The sequence below is a fragment of the Aquarana catesbeiana genome, linkage group LG12 (genome assembly GCF_042186555.1).
Source record: "Aquarana catesbeiana isolate 2022-GZ linkage group LG12, ASM4218655v1, whole genome shotgun sequence".
NCBI classification, from domain to species: Eukaryota; Metazoa; Chordata; class Amphibia; order Anura; family Ranidae; genus Aquarana; species Aquarana catesbeiana.
Genome location: NC_133335.1, coordinates 165,828,490 through 165,844,740, shown reverse-complemented (window position 1 = coordinate 165,844,740; position 16,251 = coordinate 165,828,490). Strand labels below are relative to the sequence as shown.

The 16,251-nt window shown below is 40.3% G+C and overlaps 1 protein-coding gene across 1 annotated transcript in view; it reads right to left on the bottom strand.

Annotated features, from left to right (window-relative positions):
• The window catches only part of LOC141114134 (5-hydroxytryptamine receptor 3A-like), a 36,735-nt gene extending 34,445 nt beyond the window's left edge, over window positions 1-2,290 (bottom strand). Inside the window, exon 1 of the mRNA XM_073607635.1 lies at window positions 2,220-2,290. Within this exon, the coding sequence (XP_073463736.1) occupies window positions 2,220-2,250 (31 nt within the window). The 5' untranslated portion in view covers window positions 2,251-2,290. The remainder of the gene's footprint in view (window positions 1-2,219) is intronic.
• Between the last annotated feature and the right edge of the window lie 13,961 nt (window positions 2,291-16,251).

Below are 16,251 nucleotides of genomic sequence, written 5' to 3'. Positions count from 1 at the left end.
ATAGAGTGATTTCCCCTCATAACTTCTTACAACTGTTGTCACCAGAACAGAAAGTGAAGGGAAATGTTCCTAACAAAGATCCTTCCCCAAGAATATGTAAAGAGAGTAATGTTCCACTGCAGGCTTCACCATCCTCTCAAGTCACCTGGCATGAGTAGCAGGCTCCCCACGATTGTGAACTGCTCCCCATCCATCACCTCAGTCCTCAGAAGAAACAGGGACAGAGCCGCTCACCATAAAATCCCTAAGGGTTGGTTGCGCCTAGTGGACTTGTCTGTACATTGATTTCCTTCAATAAACAACTTGTATTTTACAGTGAGCGGCTTTTCCCCCTTTATTCTGAGGAGTCAGATCCTTCCCCTTGTTTTCTGTTCCTTTTATGAGAAGGTGGCAGAATGCCACATCCGCACTTCACAGAAATGGAGAATAGGTAGGGTAGTAGGGTTTCTGCAGCTGATCTTATCCATGGGATTGATGTAGTATGCCTTATTCTACAGTGTCTCTTTGTAGTGAATAGCCATATTAGTAGATGTACAAGGCTTTGCTTCTTCGTGTAAAATATACTGTGTTTGATAAAGGTTTAAAGAAGTCGTTTAATACTTCAACATACGGTACACTTCTAGGTGTGTAAGTAGTTTGGTCGCCACCTTGAGTTGTGGTTCCTTTTACTGACCATAATTTCACTAATGTGTTCTGTAGTCGCATGTACCAGGAGAACAGCCATTTGACACTTCCAGGTGTGTCAGATGCATATGTCTGCAGCTGAATACTAAAGATTAGGTTGTACCTCTGCAAAAAAGGGATAAGACTCAGCACTCTCCAGAGAGGTGGATTTTAAAAAAGTTTGCTTTGCAAGGAGCTACTTTTTACAGTTGTTTTGGAATAGCAGAGAGTTGAACATAATCTCCCAGGAGAACTAGAGTGCCTGAAGGGCAAACTAACGAGAGCTAGTTGCCTGAATCTCGAAGAGGCAGCCAGCTGAAGAGGACCAAGGTGATGGCTTAGGACCCAGGTTATGTAAGCCAAACAGCAGATTACAGTGTGACAATGCTGACGTTATTGTGTGGGTGAGCATGTAGTTTGAAGCTAACCCCACAATACAAGTAAGAGGGGGAAAAACATGGGGGGTGGGTGAATTCAACTTTAATGCCTTTAAAAGGTAAGTGTCTACTTTTGTCCTCCTGGTGCTGGCAAGAGACAGTTTGGGTTTTCATGTATCCTCTGTAGGCTGCCATGGGAATATGACAGTTTAATTTGCATGTGGCTAGCTATCTGCATACTCCTGATGCATCCCCAAGGCCACAGCTACAGTGAGCTGGAGAAAGCAAAGTCTTTTTAAGTACTCAAACAGCCTCAGACCCATTCACAATTTCCCCAAAGCTGTCCAGTGCCCACACATTTCACAATTTAATGGTACAGTTTCTGTACAACTTCCTTTAGACTTACCAAAAACATGTAATGGAGGGGCCACCTAAACAATGCACTGAATTACAGTAGTGGTTGGTAGATAGATTATTACATGTATGGTGTGCTTGAAAGAACTGATATGTGTGGGAGGACCCCCATGAGGTCCCTCTATTCCTTTCTAGCCACCTACTTAGCATTCTCTTCTCCTAGGAGTGTTGAGCGCAGGACTTTATACTACCTTATTCTGCTTTCTTTCTTTATTTGCTATCCCTTTTTCTCTGTTTGTTTGTGGACCCCTTCTGAGAGATCTTTGAAGAGAGTTGGACCCCTGTGAGATGTCTTGTTACTGGATGCCTCTCAGGGTTAGGCTTGACTGAGGGTACTCAACACATTTTTTCTAAGCTTACTCTGTAAGCATTTTTCAATGCCATTGTGTTGTTGCATTTATTAAGTCTTTTCTATATACTGGTCTGTTGTTAGCCCTGTGTAATATCCAGTTTGTTACCCTTTTTCCTTCTTAATTTGAAAAATTAATAAAAATTGTGAATTACAAAGAAATAACTGATATGAGCAGATCAATGTTGGTTACCTATGGTGCTTGGCATAAGTCCAGAAACAACAAGCTTATTAACATTCTACATGAACCTTTCTAGAAATTACTAAAATCAAAAAACATCAATTTAAGAATGATAACTTAGACATGTGTGACCATATTTCCTTCTTATTGCCTAAATTGTAACAGAGAAAAACCATTTACAGATGCAGGGGGTACAGCCTTAGAGTGATACAGAATATAATCTAGGAGCACTTACCTGCTGCACTCAGTAAGAAGAACAACCACATGGCTTCTGCTCTGGTCTCTGTCTGCAACTGAGAAGTAACTTTGTATTTATAAGAAGCAGGAAAAAGCCAACAAGATTTTTTTTATTCAACGAGCTTGTGTACTACCCCATATCAGTATCATTGGTCAGAGAAATTTTAAATGCAAAACTGTGCTGGAAGTACATTTGTAGTGAAATCTGAGAACTCTGTTCCTCCAGGGAACACTGCAGCTGATGGTGCTAACCTAATGAATTTTAGATGGCTTCTGCAAATCTCAGCCATAAAACATTTTTTTTTTATAACAAAAAACAAAAAAAAGAGACATGTTTCTTTTGTTCTGCCTAATTGATGAAAGCTGGAAAATCTTCCCGGGGTTAGAACCTGATTCTTCACCCTTCTATGGAAACAAGGGATGGGTAAAATGTACCCAAATTGTGTAGGCTGAGTATGGAGATGGGTGGTGGTGCTAGAGTGACTTACCCACCCGTCCTCCTCCCTTCCACAGACACCCCACCAATGTAATTGTTAAACATTTTTAGTATACATTTTTGAATGACTCCTCAGTCTGGTTATATGACATCACTGATGCATCTTCTCCATCTGTTCCCCTGGTGGTGGGCAGGTCCTGAATGCCATGGAAAATGGTGCCATGAGATTTAAATGTACTTTACCAATTTATATCATGTATGTGCACTTATGTACAGTGTTTTTTATGGATGTATATATCAAGTGCTATGAATTGTAGTTGTTTTTTACGTATGCTTAGAACTAGGCCACTATGTCGGGTAACGCACATTTATTGCTGTTCCCATGTGTTCTACACAGCATTCTGTGATCAATAAAACATTTTATTGCACCTATTGTGGAAGTGTCCCAATCTCTCCCACCTCATTTAAAGTCCCAGGGCTGCTTTTCCTTTTTCTTGTTGCATTTAGGGATGGAGGTGTTAGAGTGGTTTCTCCAGACCATTATCCCCTTTTTTCAGGAGATTTAATTGTTCTTTGCAATATTCTCTTGTGAGCTTAGGTCTGCGATGTATACCCCAGTGTCAGTTCTCTCAACAACCAATTTTGCTCATCATTTAATTTGCTCATAAATAATAATATTTGTCCCTGTCAGAGAAGTACTTACCGAGGCCGAGATGCCGAGAGCGGTTCACCCTTGCGACTAAGCGCAGTCTGCCCCCTGAAGGTGATACAGGGAGTGAATGGCACAAAGAGGCACAGGCTACCCAGTAGGCAGGAGTAGACTTGCATGACAGTCCTTGTAGGGATGAGCAGCTGTGCAGTGACTGGCAGAAGGGATGACTTGCTGTTCTACACAGGGGGTCATTTACTATAGCGCTATGGCGCTAATTCGCGCAAATTGCCGCGAATTAGCGCTAATTCGCGGCAATTTAGCGCGAATTAACGCTAATAGCGCTAATTCGCGCTAAAACGGTATTCACTATAGCGCTGGTGAGAAAATTCTCCCAAAATCGAATTTACTATAGCTCCCTGAAACTAAATAGAGCCCAAACCCTTACTCTGCTAAAACCTAGAGAATTGCACATGGAAATAATGTTTAGAGCATGATATAATTGCCTAAATAGTACTGAAATATGCGGTATATTATTTAAAGATTATCTGCTTTTAAACTGTGTGAAAAAGTGATTTCTACACTGAAATATCTTTAAAAGTCTGAAAAGTGAAAAATTCCCCGTTTTGGACAACTAGGTGCCAACACAACTGAGCATGCTCAGACCTGAAAATAACTCTCATTTTAACTCAAGTGTCTTTTTTACCTGGAGCTATAGTAAATACCAAAATGAGAGCTAATTAGAGAGCATTTTTTGGGAGTTAAAATCTGCTCTAATTTAGTCCAAATGAAGTTTCAGTCACTGATTCTAATGGAACAATTCTAACTTTCACAAAAAAACCTTTTAATGTTGAGATGAAATGTATCTTTCTGTGAAATAAATTTTCCTTTGCAACATTGTTGCTTCTACTTAAAATATTTTGATTTTAAGAATGTTACAATGTGGAATGTTTTGATGTTTTGGTAAAATATATTTTTCTCTGTCACTTTCACTTGTTACTCTTCATCTCACAACAATCTTTACCCCAAACTCACACAGGTGTCTTTATAATCTACAAACAATACCATTGCTGATGAAAATTTAAAATGAATCACAATTTTTTGTGCTTTGTATTATTTCCAAATATTCATAATTTGAGCCCAAAAAATGTGATATGTGTACCAACATCAGAAATCAAAATGTAATTCCCAAAAATTTGAGGGTAATATTCTACTCTCACCCACAAAAAAACACCAAATATCACAGAATAAATCAAGAAGAATAACTCTTGAGTAATGTAATTCCATCACCTGTATGTCCATAGAAATGTAGTATTTATGTGTTTTTATGTGTATTTATGTGTAGTTATGTGTAGGAGAGTCTCACATGTGGCAGCTCTGTGACTTAGAGGTTAGAACTTCTGCTTAGTATCTCTGAGCCTCTGGGTTCAAATCCCAACCATGTTACTTCATGTAGAGAAGTTGTCTCATCTCCCAGGTCCTATAACTATGTCTAATTATAGTAGTTATGTGTAGGAGGGTTCCACCACCATTGTAAGTCTTTTCCAGATACACTATATAGCCAAAAGTATTGGGACACCTGCCTTTTACACACACATGAACTTTAATGGCAGCCCAGTCTTAGTCCGTAGGGTTAAAATTTGATTTGGCCCACCCTTTGCAGCTAGAACAGCTTCTGGGAAGGCTGTCCACAAGGTTTATGCTGGCCATACACTATACAGAAAATCGGCCGAACCCATTTTCGAAAAAAGAACGTTCGGTAATGACCGCAAACGATCACGCCATCAGGTAAGTAAAGATTTTCGATCGTTAAATCGTTTATGAACAGCAATGTATCGTTTTTTCGTTCGTTTTTTTCATTTATAAAAGGAAGTGTCAAAATGTGTTTGACCTCTGTACTGTGGCTTCCTGTGTTTGACGAGGAGCAACATACGTTCGTGCGTACGTCGGAACGAACCCTCTACCTACAATATGGATGTGGATGAAAGGACCATTGGCATAGTCATGCTTGGAGTGATGGCTATCCAACAAGCAGAGGAACCCATAATCAAAAGGCGAAGGTTATGGAGTAAAGAGTGGCTCAAGAACCGGGATGACTTCTCTCATATGAGATTGGTTCGAGAGCTCAAAGAAAACAATCCCGATGACTATCGGAACTATCTCAGGATGCCTGATGAGTCCTTTCAGCTCTTATTGAGTAAGGTGTCACCCCTTATTACCAAAAAAGACACCGTTTTAAGACCAAGCATCCCAGCAGAGCAGAGACTGGTAGCAACACTTCGGTTTCTGGCAACTGGCCGAAGTTATGAAGATTTAAAGTTCACTACCGGAATCTCTGCCCAGTCACTTGGCCGCATCATACCAGAGACCTGCCAAGCCATTATAAAGATCATGCAAGAGGAATACCTAAAGGTAATGACACACTGCTTTTATTTTTAACTCTCAAACACTGTACAGCTTGCTTTGTTTAACTTTGATTTTAGAAGCTCTAAACATATCAGTAAACTCAAACTAGTTCATAACATGTCAAACTGACAAACATAACATATTTAAACTCAAATGTATGTTATTCACAAAGATGTGTACTGATAATCATGTCCCCAGTTGCTTTGTTGACGATCCTGCTGTGGGAATGGTACGTTCCACTGATGCATTTGTTGAGGTACTTGCAATGATTGTGGGTGTGTGGTTTGCAATGATTGTGGGTGTGTGGTTTGCAATGATTGTGGGTGTGTGGTTTTGTGCTCAGCTAAGTGTGTATTTGTGGTCAGCTCCCCCCTTAACCCTTTATTAAGAAGTTGAATGAGTAATGGTTCCAGTAATTGTTTTTGGTCTTCTGACATCCTGCGCATTTTCTTTGCTGCAAATGCACCCAGGTCATCACATTCATCCTTCTTCTGATTTAACGCTGCAGATGCTTGTAGTAGAAAGTTGCCTGTTGCATCTTGCTTTGTCTTTCTCTTTTTGGTAATGCTTACTGGTGGTGATGTGACAGTTTGTGTTTCACTGCCAAATAGATCCTGTATAATAAAGTCAATTGTTTTAATTTTTTGACAATTAAGCCTTAGATTTTTTTGTAACATATATTTTTATCTTTGCACAGCTGCCATCATCTGTGGAGGAATGGAAAGCAACTGCCAAACAATTTGAAGACTATTGGAATTTTCCAAACTGTGGTGGTGCCATAGACGGCAAACATGTTCGGATAATACCCCCAGCAAACTCAGGCTCATTCTTCTTCAATTATAAAGGCTACTTTAGTATTGTCCTAATGGCAATTGTCAATGCCAAATATGAATTTATTTATGTTGACATAGGGAAAAATGGCAGAAATTCGGATGGGGGGATACTAGAGAAGACCTCTTTTTTCCATCACTTAAAAAATGGACTTCTACATCTCCCAGCCCAAGAGGATACAGTTGAAGGTCTCAACTTCTCATTTGTTGCGGATGACGCGTTTGCGTTATCAGAGCATATTTTAAAACCTTTTGCCCTCAAAAACCTGACCCCTGATCAAAAAATTTTTAATTATCGGTTATCTCGGGCTAGACGAGTGGTTGAAAACGCGTTTGGCATTATGGCCAACCGTTTTAGAATATTTCACACTGCAATAAATGTAGCCCCCTCAAGAATTGACACAATAGTACATAGTTGCTGTGTGTTACACAACTTCTTACGGCGTACTAGCTCCACCTACATGACCCAATCCCAGTTGGACCGGGAAGATATTTTGTCTGGGGATGTCACGCCTGGTGAGTGGCGTAATGACACCGAAGGCTTATTAAACCTAGGCCGTGCCCCACCACGTCTCTCCAGTCAAGTAGCTCGCCAGAGTCGCATTGATTATATGCAGTATTTTCTGGGTCCTGGAGCAGTCGATTGGCAAAACAATGTCTAAATGATATGTACATTTGAGTGGCTGCATTTATATATTATTTCATTTCTTAATACAGATGTTATGTAAGATTTTTCTTTAAATAAAAAAAATTACCAAGTTACATGTGCTTTGATTTTTGGCTGTATTCTCTTAAATGTTTAGTTTCAGATGTGTACATATAAAGGTGTATATTAAAACATAATATTCAGACTTTACCTGACTGTCTGCCATTTCGTCAAATGTTCCATCTTCTTCATCTCCTGAAATATTCTCACTGATACTGTCTAAACTTGACACAGAGGGTCGTGCTTCCTCCTGGTCAGTCAGAAAACGTAGACTCTCAAAATACCACAGGCGTGGCACATATACTTCATCTGCACCTGCACCAGATCTTTTGGATTCATTAATTTTATTTAATTCTTTTTTGAAGATAGTACGCAGATTGGCTATTTTTTTGGTCACATAGGATATATCTGCTTTTGCATACACAACAGTGCATAGTTCCACTAATTTAGTATACGCTTCTTTACGTTTTTGCCGATCTGAGTAGTCTTTGGAGCGCACTTTCCATAGACATGTAAGGTCTCGGTACATTTCAATGAATTGTGGCAGGAAATGTGGTGATGTAAATTTGTCCACCATTGCTCCTGTATTAATAAAAAATGCAGCATTGTTCAGTTGCCAAACTACACCTAACAATTAATACCCTATAACTATTGTACTGGTCTGCTTACCTTCACTTCTTAAATCTTCTGTGTATTGGCCAGTGTAATCCTTTTGTCTGGTCAGTGGCAAGACAACGTTCTGTTCTGTGTGTGTTAAGCACCATACACACGATCGGACCTTGTACAAACTTTCCCGTTGTTTTTTTTGGAAAAAGGGCCTTGTCTCTCTGAACTTGTATTGCATGCAGACGGTCTGACGTTTAGGCAACAAACACGAACGTAGTCACGTTACAACGTACGGATGACACTTCCAAAGAAGACGTAAAATTCTTCGGCGTCAACGCTTCGGGCTCCCTCTGCTAATTTCAAATTATTATACGTTTGTCAGTGCAGATTCGTGCGTTATCTTGCGTTTACGACCGTTTGTAAAATTGTATGACAACCAGCCATGTTACACAATCCTAGGAGAGAGTGTGTTGTTTATGGGCTTGCAGTTCTTGCTGTGACTCTAGCCCGGTCCAGGAATAGTCAGAGTAGTAGGATGAGGATTATTTGGGCCAAAACTTGGCTACTTAATCGTGACCAATTTAGCCATATGCCCTTGCTGCGTGAGCTGCAGGAGAATAATCCAAATGATTCTCTGAATTATCTCCGGATGACGGACTCCTGCTTTCAGCAACTATTGTCCTTGCTGTCCACCTATATCATGAAGCAGGACACCTGCATGAGGGCTGCTATTCCAGCAGAGCAAAAGCTCATAGCTACCTTACGTTATTTGGCGACAGGGAGGGGTCCCCAGGATATCAAGTTTACCACTTGGATCTCTCACAAGGCTCTGGGAGAGATTATTCCTGAGACATGTAGTGCTATTATCCAAGTCCTGCAGAAGGACTATATTCGTGTAATTTTTTTGGATTTAATATCACCTTCGTGTTTTTCAAAATTATTTTAGAAATTTATTATTCCATCCTTCCCATTTTTGTAATGTGCTGTGAATGAATGCCCTCTTTGTCCTCATGCATGCTGTAACTTTTTGGTGGCCTACATGCATATTTTCCTTCACTAACCTCACCAGCATGCTACCCTTGGCCCACACACACCTAGCCTAGTAACTTCAAACTGTTTTTTTTAGGCTTCATTTTTATGTTTACCACAAACACCCTCTAAAATGTGTCCCAATATTATTCCTGTCCTTTAAATTCATGCAGAGTGCAAGATTCCCTTTTTGGTTGTGCAAATACTTATCCCCCCCCCTAAAAAAAAAAAAAAAAAACAGTCAACCGATATAACTACTCTATCTGCTGATTTTGCAAAACACATACATAGTATACCTTATTTTTTTTGGTAAGATTGCTGACTAAATTCTCCAAAGCATGTAGTGCAAGGGCCTGCAAGATTACCTTCAAAAGGTCAAAATGATACGTTCGTTAGGATGAATTTAGCATTATGAGGGGCTCACACCATCCCTGTGCTGTGCTGACTTCCTGTGTTTATAACTTTATCCTAACGAATAATCCTAATTAACGAACATTGTTATTATTTTGTCCGATGTATGTCAAAATGTGTATAGATTTGAACAATGTGCCTTCTGATTGACGGATTTGCCCACTTCTTACCTGGCCACTGGCCTGACAATGTTCTAAAGATGGATGGTCAGGCAAAATATTAAATAATTTTTCATGCATTTAGCTCTCATGGAAGTGTAGAGGTTTACTTGTCAAAACCAGCTACCAATTCAACTCCCCCCCCCCCCCTTAAAGTTTACGAATGTGCCACCAGAGGGGGTGAGGGGGCATATAATTAGAATGTAGCCTTTTTTGGATGTTGGGATGAATGGACGCCACTCTGATGGAGATGTGATGATACGTACTGAATTTTAGGATATTATACAAAAAGGGACCTTAATTTTTTAAAATGCTCTTGACAATATTGAGGTACTAAATTTAGGCTTTGGGGCAGATGAGGCTACATTGCCTCAGAGAAAAGTGATGAGCCTTTTTCCCCACCAGCTCAATAGGCTGTGATGCCAGCTAGGGCAAGTGCATGTGCTGGTTTGGGCTCCCAGAATGCCCGTCTTGTCATTGAACAATATATGGACTACTTTTTTACTTGCTGATTAATTAGTTTACTTCTTAATAAAATGAGATTTCCAAGGAAATACTGTTGTCTGTTTACTAGCTTTGCAAATAGCCTTGATCTTTTTCTTTTTTGCCACTAGTGCAAACCAACCTGATGTGCAACATGAGGTGACAATCTCACTTTGAGCTAACTATTATATTGTGCTGTGTCTCAGCTACACACATTTTAGAGTACACTGTCAATGTAACCACAGCAACTTAACAAATATACTGGTATTGAGCATTGAAATAAAAAAACACACATTGTTTTGTTTCAAAAATGTTTTTATATGTGCACATTCCTGTGCGTTTTTTTCTTTGCACAAACAGGCATATTCTAAAAGTGAACTTTTATGACAACCTCGAACTTACAAAGTTCAACATTAACAAAATATGTTAAATTTTTATTTTCTTGATTTATTATAAACAATTATTTACACAAATTTTAACATAAAAAATCTTAAGGTAAAATTTTTGAGTATTTATTTTTTTTTTTTGATATTTTGTGTGTAATTATTTTTTCATAATATATTTTTTTTTGTTTTTAATTTTTTAACTCATTTTTTAATCGAAAATTTTTGATAAATATTTAGATCAAATTTTTTTTTTTTTTTTGTTTTTATATCATTTTTTTGGATAAAATTTGTATAAAATATTTAGATAAAATTTAGGTTTTTTTTTTTTTTTTTTTTTTTTACATTATTTTCTTAGCATTTTTTTGGTCATTCTTTTTTGGGTAAAATTTTCTTCATTATTTTCTTCAATTTTTTTTTGTTTTTTTTTTTTTTTGGCAATTAACAAACATAAACAATAATTTGAACATTATCATGCAGCAGGAAATGAAGAACATGATAGATGTTTATGGACGTCAAAAGTGTTTAGATTCTACCCAAAACATCTATCATGTTCTTCATTTCCTGCTGCATTGTGTTGAGACGAGCTCTCATGGCATCAATTTCGGCGTTCCAGAGCATTATCTGACCTATGAGCCTTTGGGCGCTGTCTGTTGTAAAGTGGTCAGGTGGCTCTTCCACAACCAGAACATCACCTAAAAAAGTGAGAAAAAAACATGTATTTAGAAATATGCAGGCATACATAGATTACCTGAAGCTGGGGTGTCAGACACTCACCTGGTGAGGTACAGGCTCCCACTTCCCCCACCTCTCTTTCATCATTTGTGATGCTGGTGCTGGGTTCAGGTTGGGGGTCCCGTCGATGTTGTGGCTCCCGGCGAGGTTGTGGGTCCCGGGGATGTTGGTTGTCCCGACGAGGTTGGGGGTCCTGTTGACCCTGTTGTCGGCGTCTTTGATTCCCTATGAACAATTAAAAAAAGGTATACTTAGCACACAGATATTTATGGCCCGAAATAGGAATATGAAACATTGCTTTCAAGTGGTGTACAATTGTCTGTTTAGGAAGAGAACCAAGTTGAAGACATGAAACCGAGCCCTTTCTTTGATGGCCGTCTCCATCCAGCCTACCCTACGGCATTTGGGTCGCACGCAATATCTATGCTTGTTTGTTGTTAACCATTTTATTGCCCTCTCTATGTATTTAATATTGTTAAATAAAAAGTTTATTATTTTACATTCTTTTCTCTTATTCACCTGGAATACTTTAGCACCGCTATAATCCCCTGTCCCTTTACTCATTGGTTATGATTAAAAAGACCTTTGACCCCAAATTCAATACTTACCTTTTTGTGTGAAGTTTTTATGGTGTCCCACACTAGTGCTCCTGAGTCCAGATGTGTAAACAGCTGCTGTGTCCTCTCCTTACATTCCACTGAATTAATTAACATTTCAAAGACATCTAGACAACAATGTCTTTTAAATTCGTTCAATCACATAAATGATCATGACCAAAACAGTCATAAGCCTATATCAGTTTCAAAAAGTCGTATTCATTGGCAAACGATCACTGTTGGTCCTTACGAACGTTATTTCATACCCGCGAACGTTATTTAACCACCTACGAACATTCAGTATAACAGTCAAGAAAAGCACATGGAGAAGCAGGCAAGTGAAGAATCATAAATGGGACACACAAGTACTTACTTTTTCGAAGTTCCTTCCTTATTTTGAGGTACTGATCTGGCTCCCTGTTTTTCAGGTCAGACCAGCGCTTCCTCAGTTGGTCCTTTTTTCTATGGACCCCAAACTTCCGCTCCAAGGCCTTCACCACATCAGTGAGGATTTTGTCCTTGACCAAATTGGGATGTGCATATGGGCCATGTTTCCCATCATAATCTTGTTTTTTCAAGATTCCAACCATCTCCACCATCTCCTCAAATGTCATGTTGGTGGCCTTCCTGGATCTGCATTCAGACACATGTGTCTCCGCCATTGTTGCTCCTCACTACGCACCGAACAGAAAAGGGGCGGGCAATATTCAAGAAAAAGAACGTCAGGGGCGGAGTTTCAGGCATGCGCCGTCTATGTCAAGTTACCACGTGGTACGAACGAATGCGTGATGCCGTTCGGGTAGCGGAGTTTTCACGCATAGTGTATATCAATCGAACGAGCGTGTGATGTAAGATTACGTTCTGTTTGTGTGCGAGACAAAGGCAATCCGAGAGTCCCCGCGAAAAGAAGCTGGTTCTAAATTCTGTCGCTCCCGTTCGTAATTTATAATGACATTTTTTTAAGTAGAAATGTCATTTTGCTCTCTAACTGTTTTAAACAGGGGAAACATGCGCCCCTTTACAGGCATACTATAGACACCCCCCCTAGGTAATACATTTAAAGGAATATTACACTTTTATTGTTTGACTTTATTCATTAGTAAAATCACTGTTCATGAAAAAATGTGTTTTTGGTAAACTTTTCTGTCCATTCATACATGTCTCCTGGGGCAGGACCCAGGTCACCAAACACTTTTTATGGCAATACCATAAATATAAGCCTTTAAAATTACCACTTATAATTATTCATGTTCAACTCCCTTAGACTTTAACGGTGTTCACGTGTTAAAACCAATTTTTGGCCTGTTCAAATGTTCTGGTGCAAAACTAACAGGGGGCTGTTGGTCTCATCCCTAATGGCAATTAGCTTGCATATTATGTCTTAAAATTATCACTTTTGAATTCTAACATAGACTTTTATAGGTTGGCAAATGAGAAAATGTTGTATGGGGCACACTGCAAACAGCCCCCCCCCCCCCCCACAGCTGCCCTACTGTCAATGCAGCGTGACCTGTGACCAATACAGCGTGACCTGTGCCACATACAGCATGACCTGTGCCCAATACAGCCTGGTCTGCCTGTGCACCATACAGCCCCACATATGCTGAGGAAGAGGCAAGCTACTAGGATCAGCAGAGAGCGGGATTGGCCACTGTACTAGCTTTCATTTGAATTATCCCGTCTTCCCGGGGCTCATCACATAGCCCCACCTCTTGGCCCGACGCCTTTGATGACGTCACATGTCCCGCATTGGATCGGCGTTCTATGAAATGCACTGGCCCAAAAGGTGGAGCTATGTGACGTGAGCCCCGGGAACATTGGAAGTCCTAATGAAAGCTCTTACATCGGGCAATTCAGCTCTGCTGATACGGACAGCTCGCCTCTTCCTCTCCTCTCTCTTCCCCTGGCTGGGAGACTGTGCCGGCGGGGCTCTTATCCTCACTGGGCCCCACTCGGCTGCGGGCCCCGTAGCGCCTGCATGGGTCAATATGGTGGTAGTTACGACCCTGAATGCATAGTACTTTTTTGGGATACAAAAAGTGAGTCCCATATCAATAGACAGCAGTGGCCAAAAAGGATTAGGACAAGAATGAGAAATGCTGGAGTCAGAATGATCTTCTTTCCTATTTGGACACATTACAAATTATAAAGTCATGACATGAAAATTGTTGATGAATGATGTCCAAAAATTAAAATGATGTTGGTTTTACACACACAAGAACTTTAGAGCCAAGAAGAGCCTGGGCCCAGCAGCCAGACAACAACTGAGTGCAGGATCCCTCCCCTGCGTCCTCCCAAAAAAAGGGCCAGGAAGAGCCAACATCTGGATGAGGCCACAGCTGAGTTCTTAACTAGGGCTACTTCTCTGATAAACACAGCACCCGATAGTGCTGAAGGGTTTGGCAGTTTTAATGCTAGTAAGCTCCGTGAGCTTGACGCAGATCAAAGGGAGCTATGTGAGGCTCTAATCATCCAGCTCTTCAGCAAGGCCAGGAAACAAGAGCTAACCACTAAATCTCATGTGTGTCATTTGAACAACACTCCTCCACAACAAACCTACCCACCACAGCAAGCCCACCCACCTGAGCAGCATGGTGGTCAGTGGCAAAATCAGCCCCAAGGATCCACAACAAGGCCACTGGTGTGGGGAGTTTAGGGGCTAAGAATTTAGCAGGTTGAATTTTTGGATTTCAGTATGATTTAATAAGCTATATTTTTTCGTTTGATGTGTATCGTTTGCTCTTTTTCTTTTTAAATTATATTTTTAAATTGTGAGGACAGAGAACATGTCTAATAATTTTGTAAGTTTATTTATGTTGTGAATGCACAATAAGCAAAATGGCCTTAAAAAACAAACAAAAAGGATTGATATCACTAGAACACAAATCATAACTAAAATATGTTTGTCTGTACTCTGTCAGTATAACCAGCAAAGCAGATTTATTCTTAAGCCATTAAAAATTCGTGATGGTCCTTGCTTCCGACCATGCATACGTGTTTGTACTTTGGACTAAAGTCCGATGGTATTTTGGGCACACACGATCGGAGTTTTGTTGACAGAAAGTTTGTCCGTTCGTAGCCAACAAAAGTCCGAATGAAAAAAAATTTGTCCGATGGAGCGTACACACGGTCAGATGTTTCTCCAGAACTGCTAATTTACATGTTTGTTGTCAAAAAGTCCGAGCGTGTGTACGGGCCTTTATATAGTTGGTGTGGACGATTGGTCATGAGGTTTGGACGCGAACGTATTTGACACGAATATTTCCCTTCCGGGTTAAATTATTTTCAACCATGCGCAGTAGCAACCATTCGTTTTTTCACGGACGAATAACGCATTAAACTTGCAATTTATCGTACGTTCGGCATAAAATTTCCAAACTTGCCGTTCGTTTTTTTTCCACAAAAACGTCACAAAAGATTATCGATTTGTGCCCATTAACTTGCCGAAAAACGAACGAAGTGTCTATATGAACGATTTTTCGGCCGATTTTCTGTATAGTGTATGGCCAGCATTATTCAGCCAAAGGGTGTTCTATCGGGTTGAGACCAGGACTCTGTGCAGGCCAGTCAAGTTTCTCCACCCCAAACTTTCTCATCCATGTCTTTATGGACCTTGCTTTGTGTACTGGTGTGCAGTCATGTTGGAACAGGAAGGGGCTTTCCCCAAACTGTCCCCACAAAGTTGGGAGCATGAAATTGTCCAAAATGTCTTGGTATGCTGACGCCTTAAGAGTTCCCTTATCTGAAACTAAGAGGCCAAGCCCAACCCCTGAAAAACAACCCCGCACCATAATCCCCCTCCACCAAATCATTTGGACCAGTGCACAAAGCAAGGTCCATAAAGACATGGATGAGTGATTTTGGGGTGGAGGAACTTGACTGGCCTGCACAGAGTCCTGACCTCAACACAACAGAACACCTTGGGGATAAATTAGAGAGGAGACTGTAGGTCAGGCCTTCTTGTCCATCAGTGCCTGACCTCACAAATGCACTTGGAAGAATGGTCAAACATTCCCATAGACACACTCCTAAACCTTGTGGACAAGAAGAGTTGAAGCTGTTATAGCTGCAAAGGGTGGGCCAAATGAGTTTTGAAACCAATACTAATACTGGGATGCCATTACAGTTCATGTGTGTTTAAAGGCAGGCATCCCAATACTTATGCCAATATACTGTATATTGCTTGTGACACTGAGCATGGCTATGGACTTAGGGCTGGTTCACACACAGAGATGCAGAAAACATGTGTGGGGCTGCCTGGTGGCTTAGTGGGTAGCAGTTCTGTCTAGCAGCACCTGGGATGTTGGTTCAATTCCCCAACATGCTAATGCTTGTGTTGAAGTGTATATGTTCTCCCTGTGTGGGTTTCTCACCACAATCCAAAGACATGCTGGCATTTTATTTGTCTCCTGTCGAAATAGGTTCTAATGTAAGAAAGTTAATTTTGGACTTTATATTGGAAGCTCATTGCAGCCAGGGACTGATGTTAATGTTTATTAGCACTAATCATGCCCAGGGACTTGGACATTTCAAATTTTAGGGTTTACACTGCACAGGTACATATGCTTAGAAAACTGTTGCTTTGTTTATGTGGATGCAAAT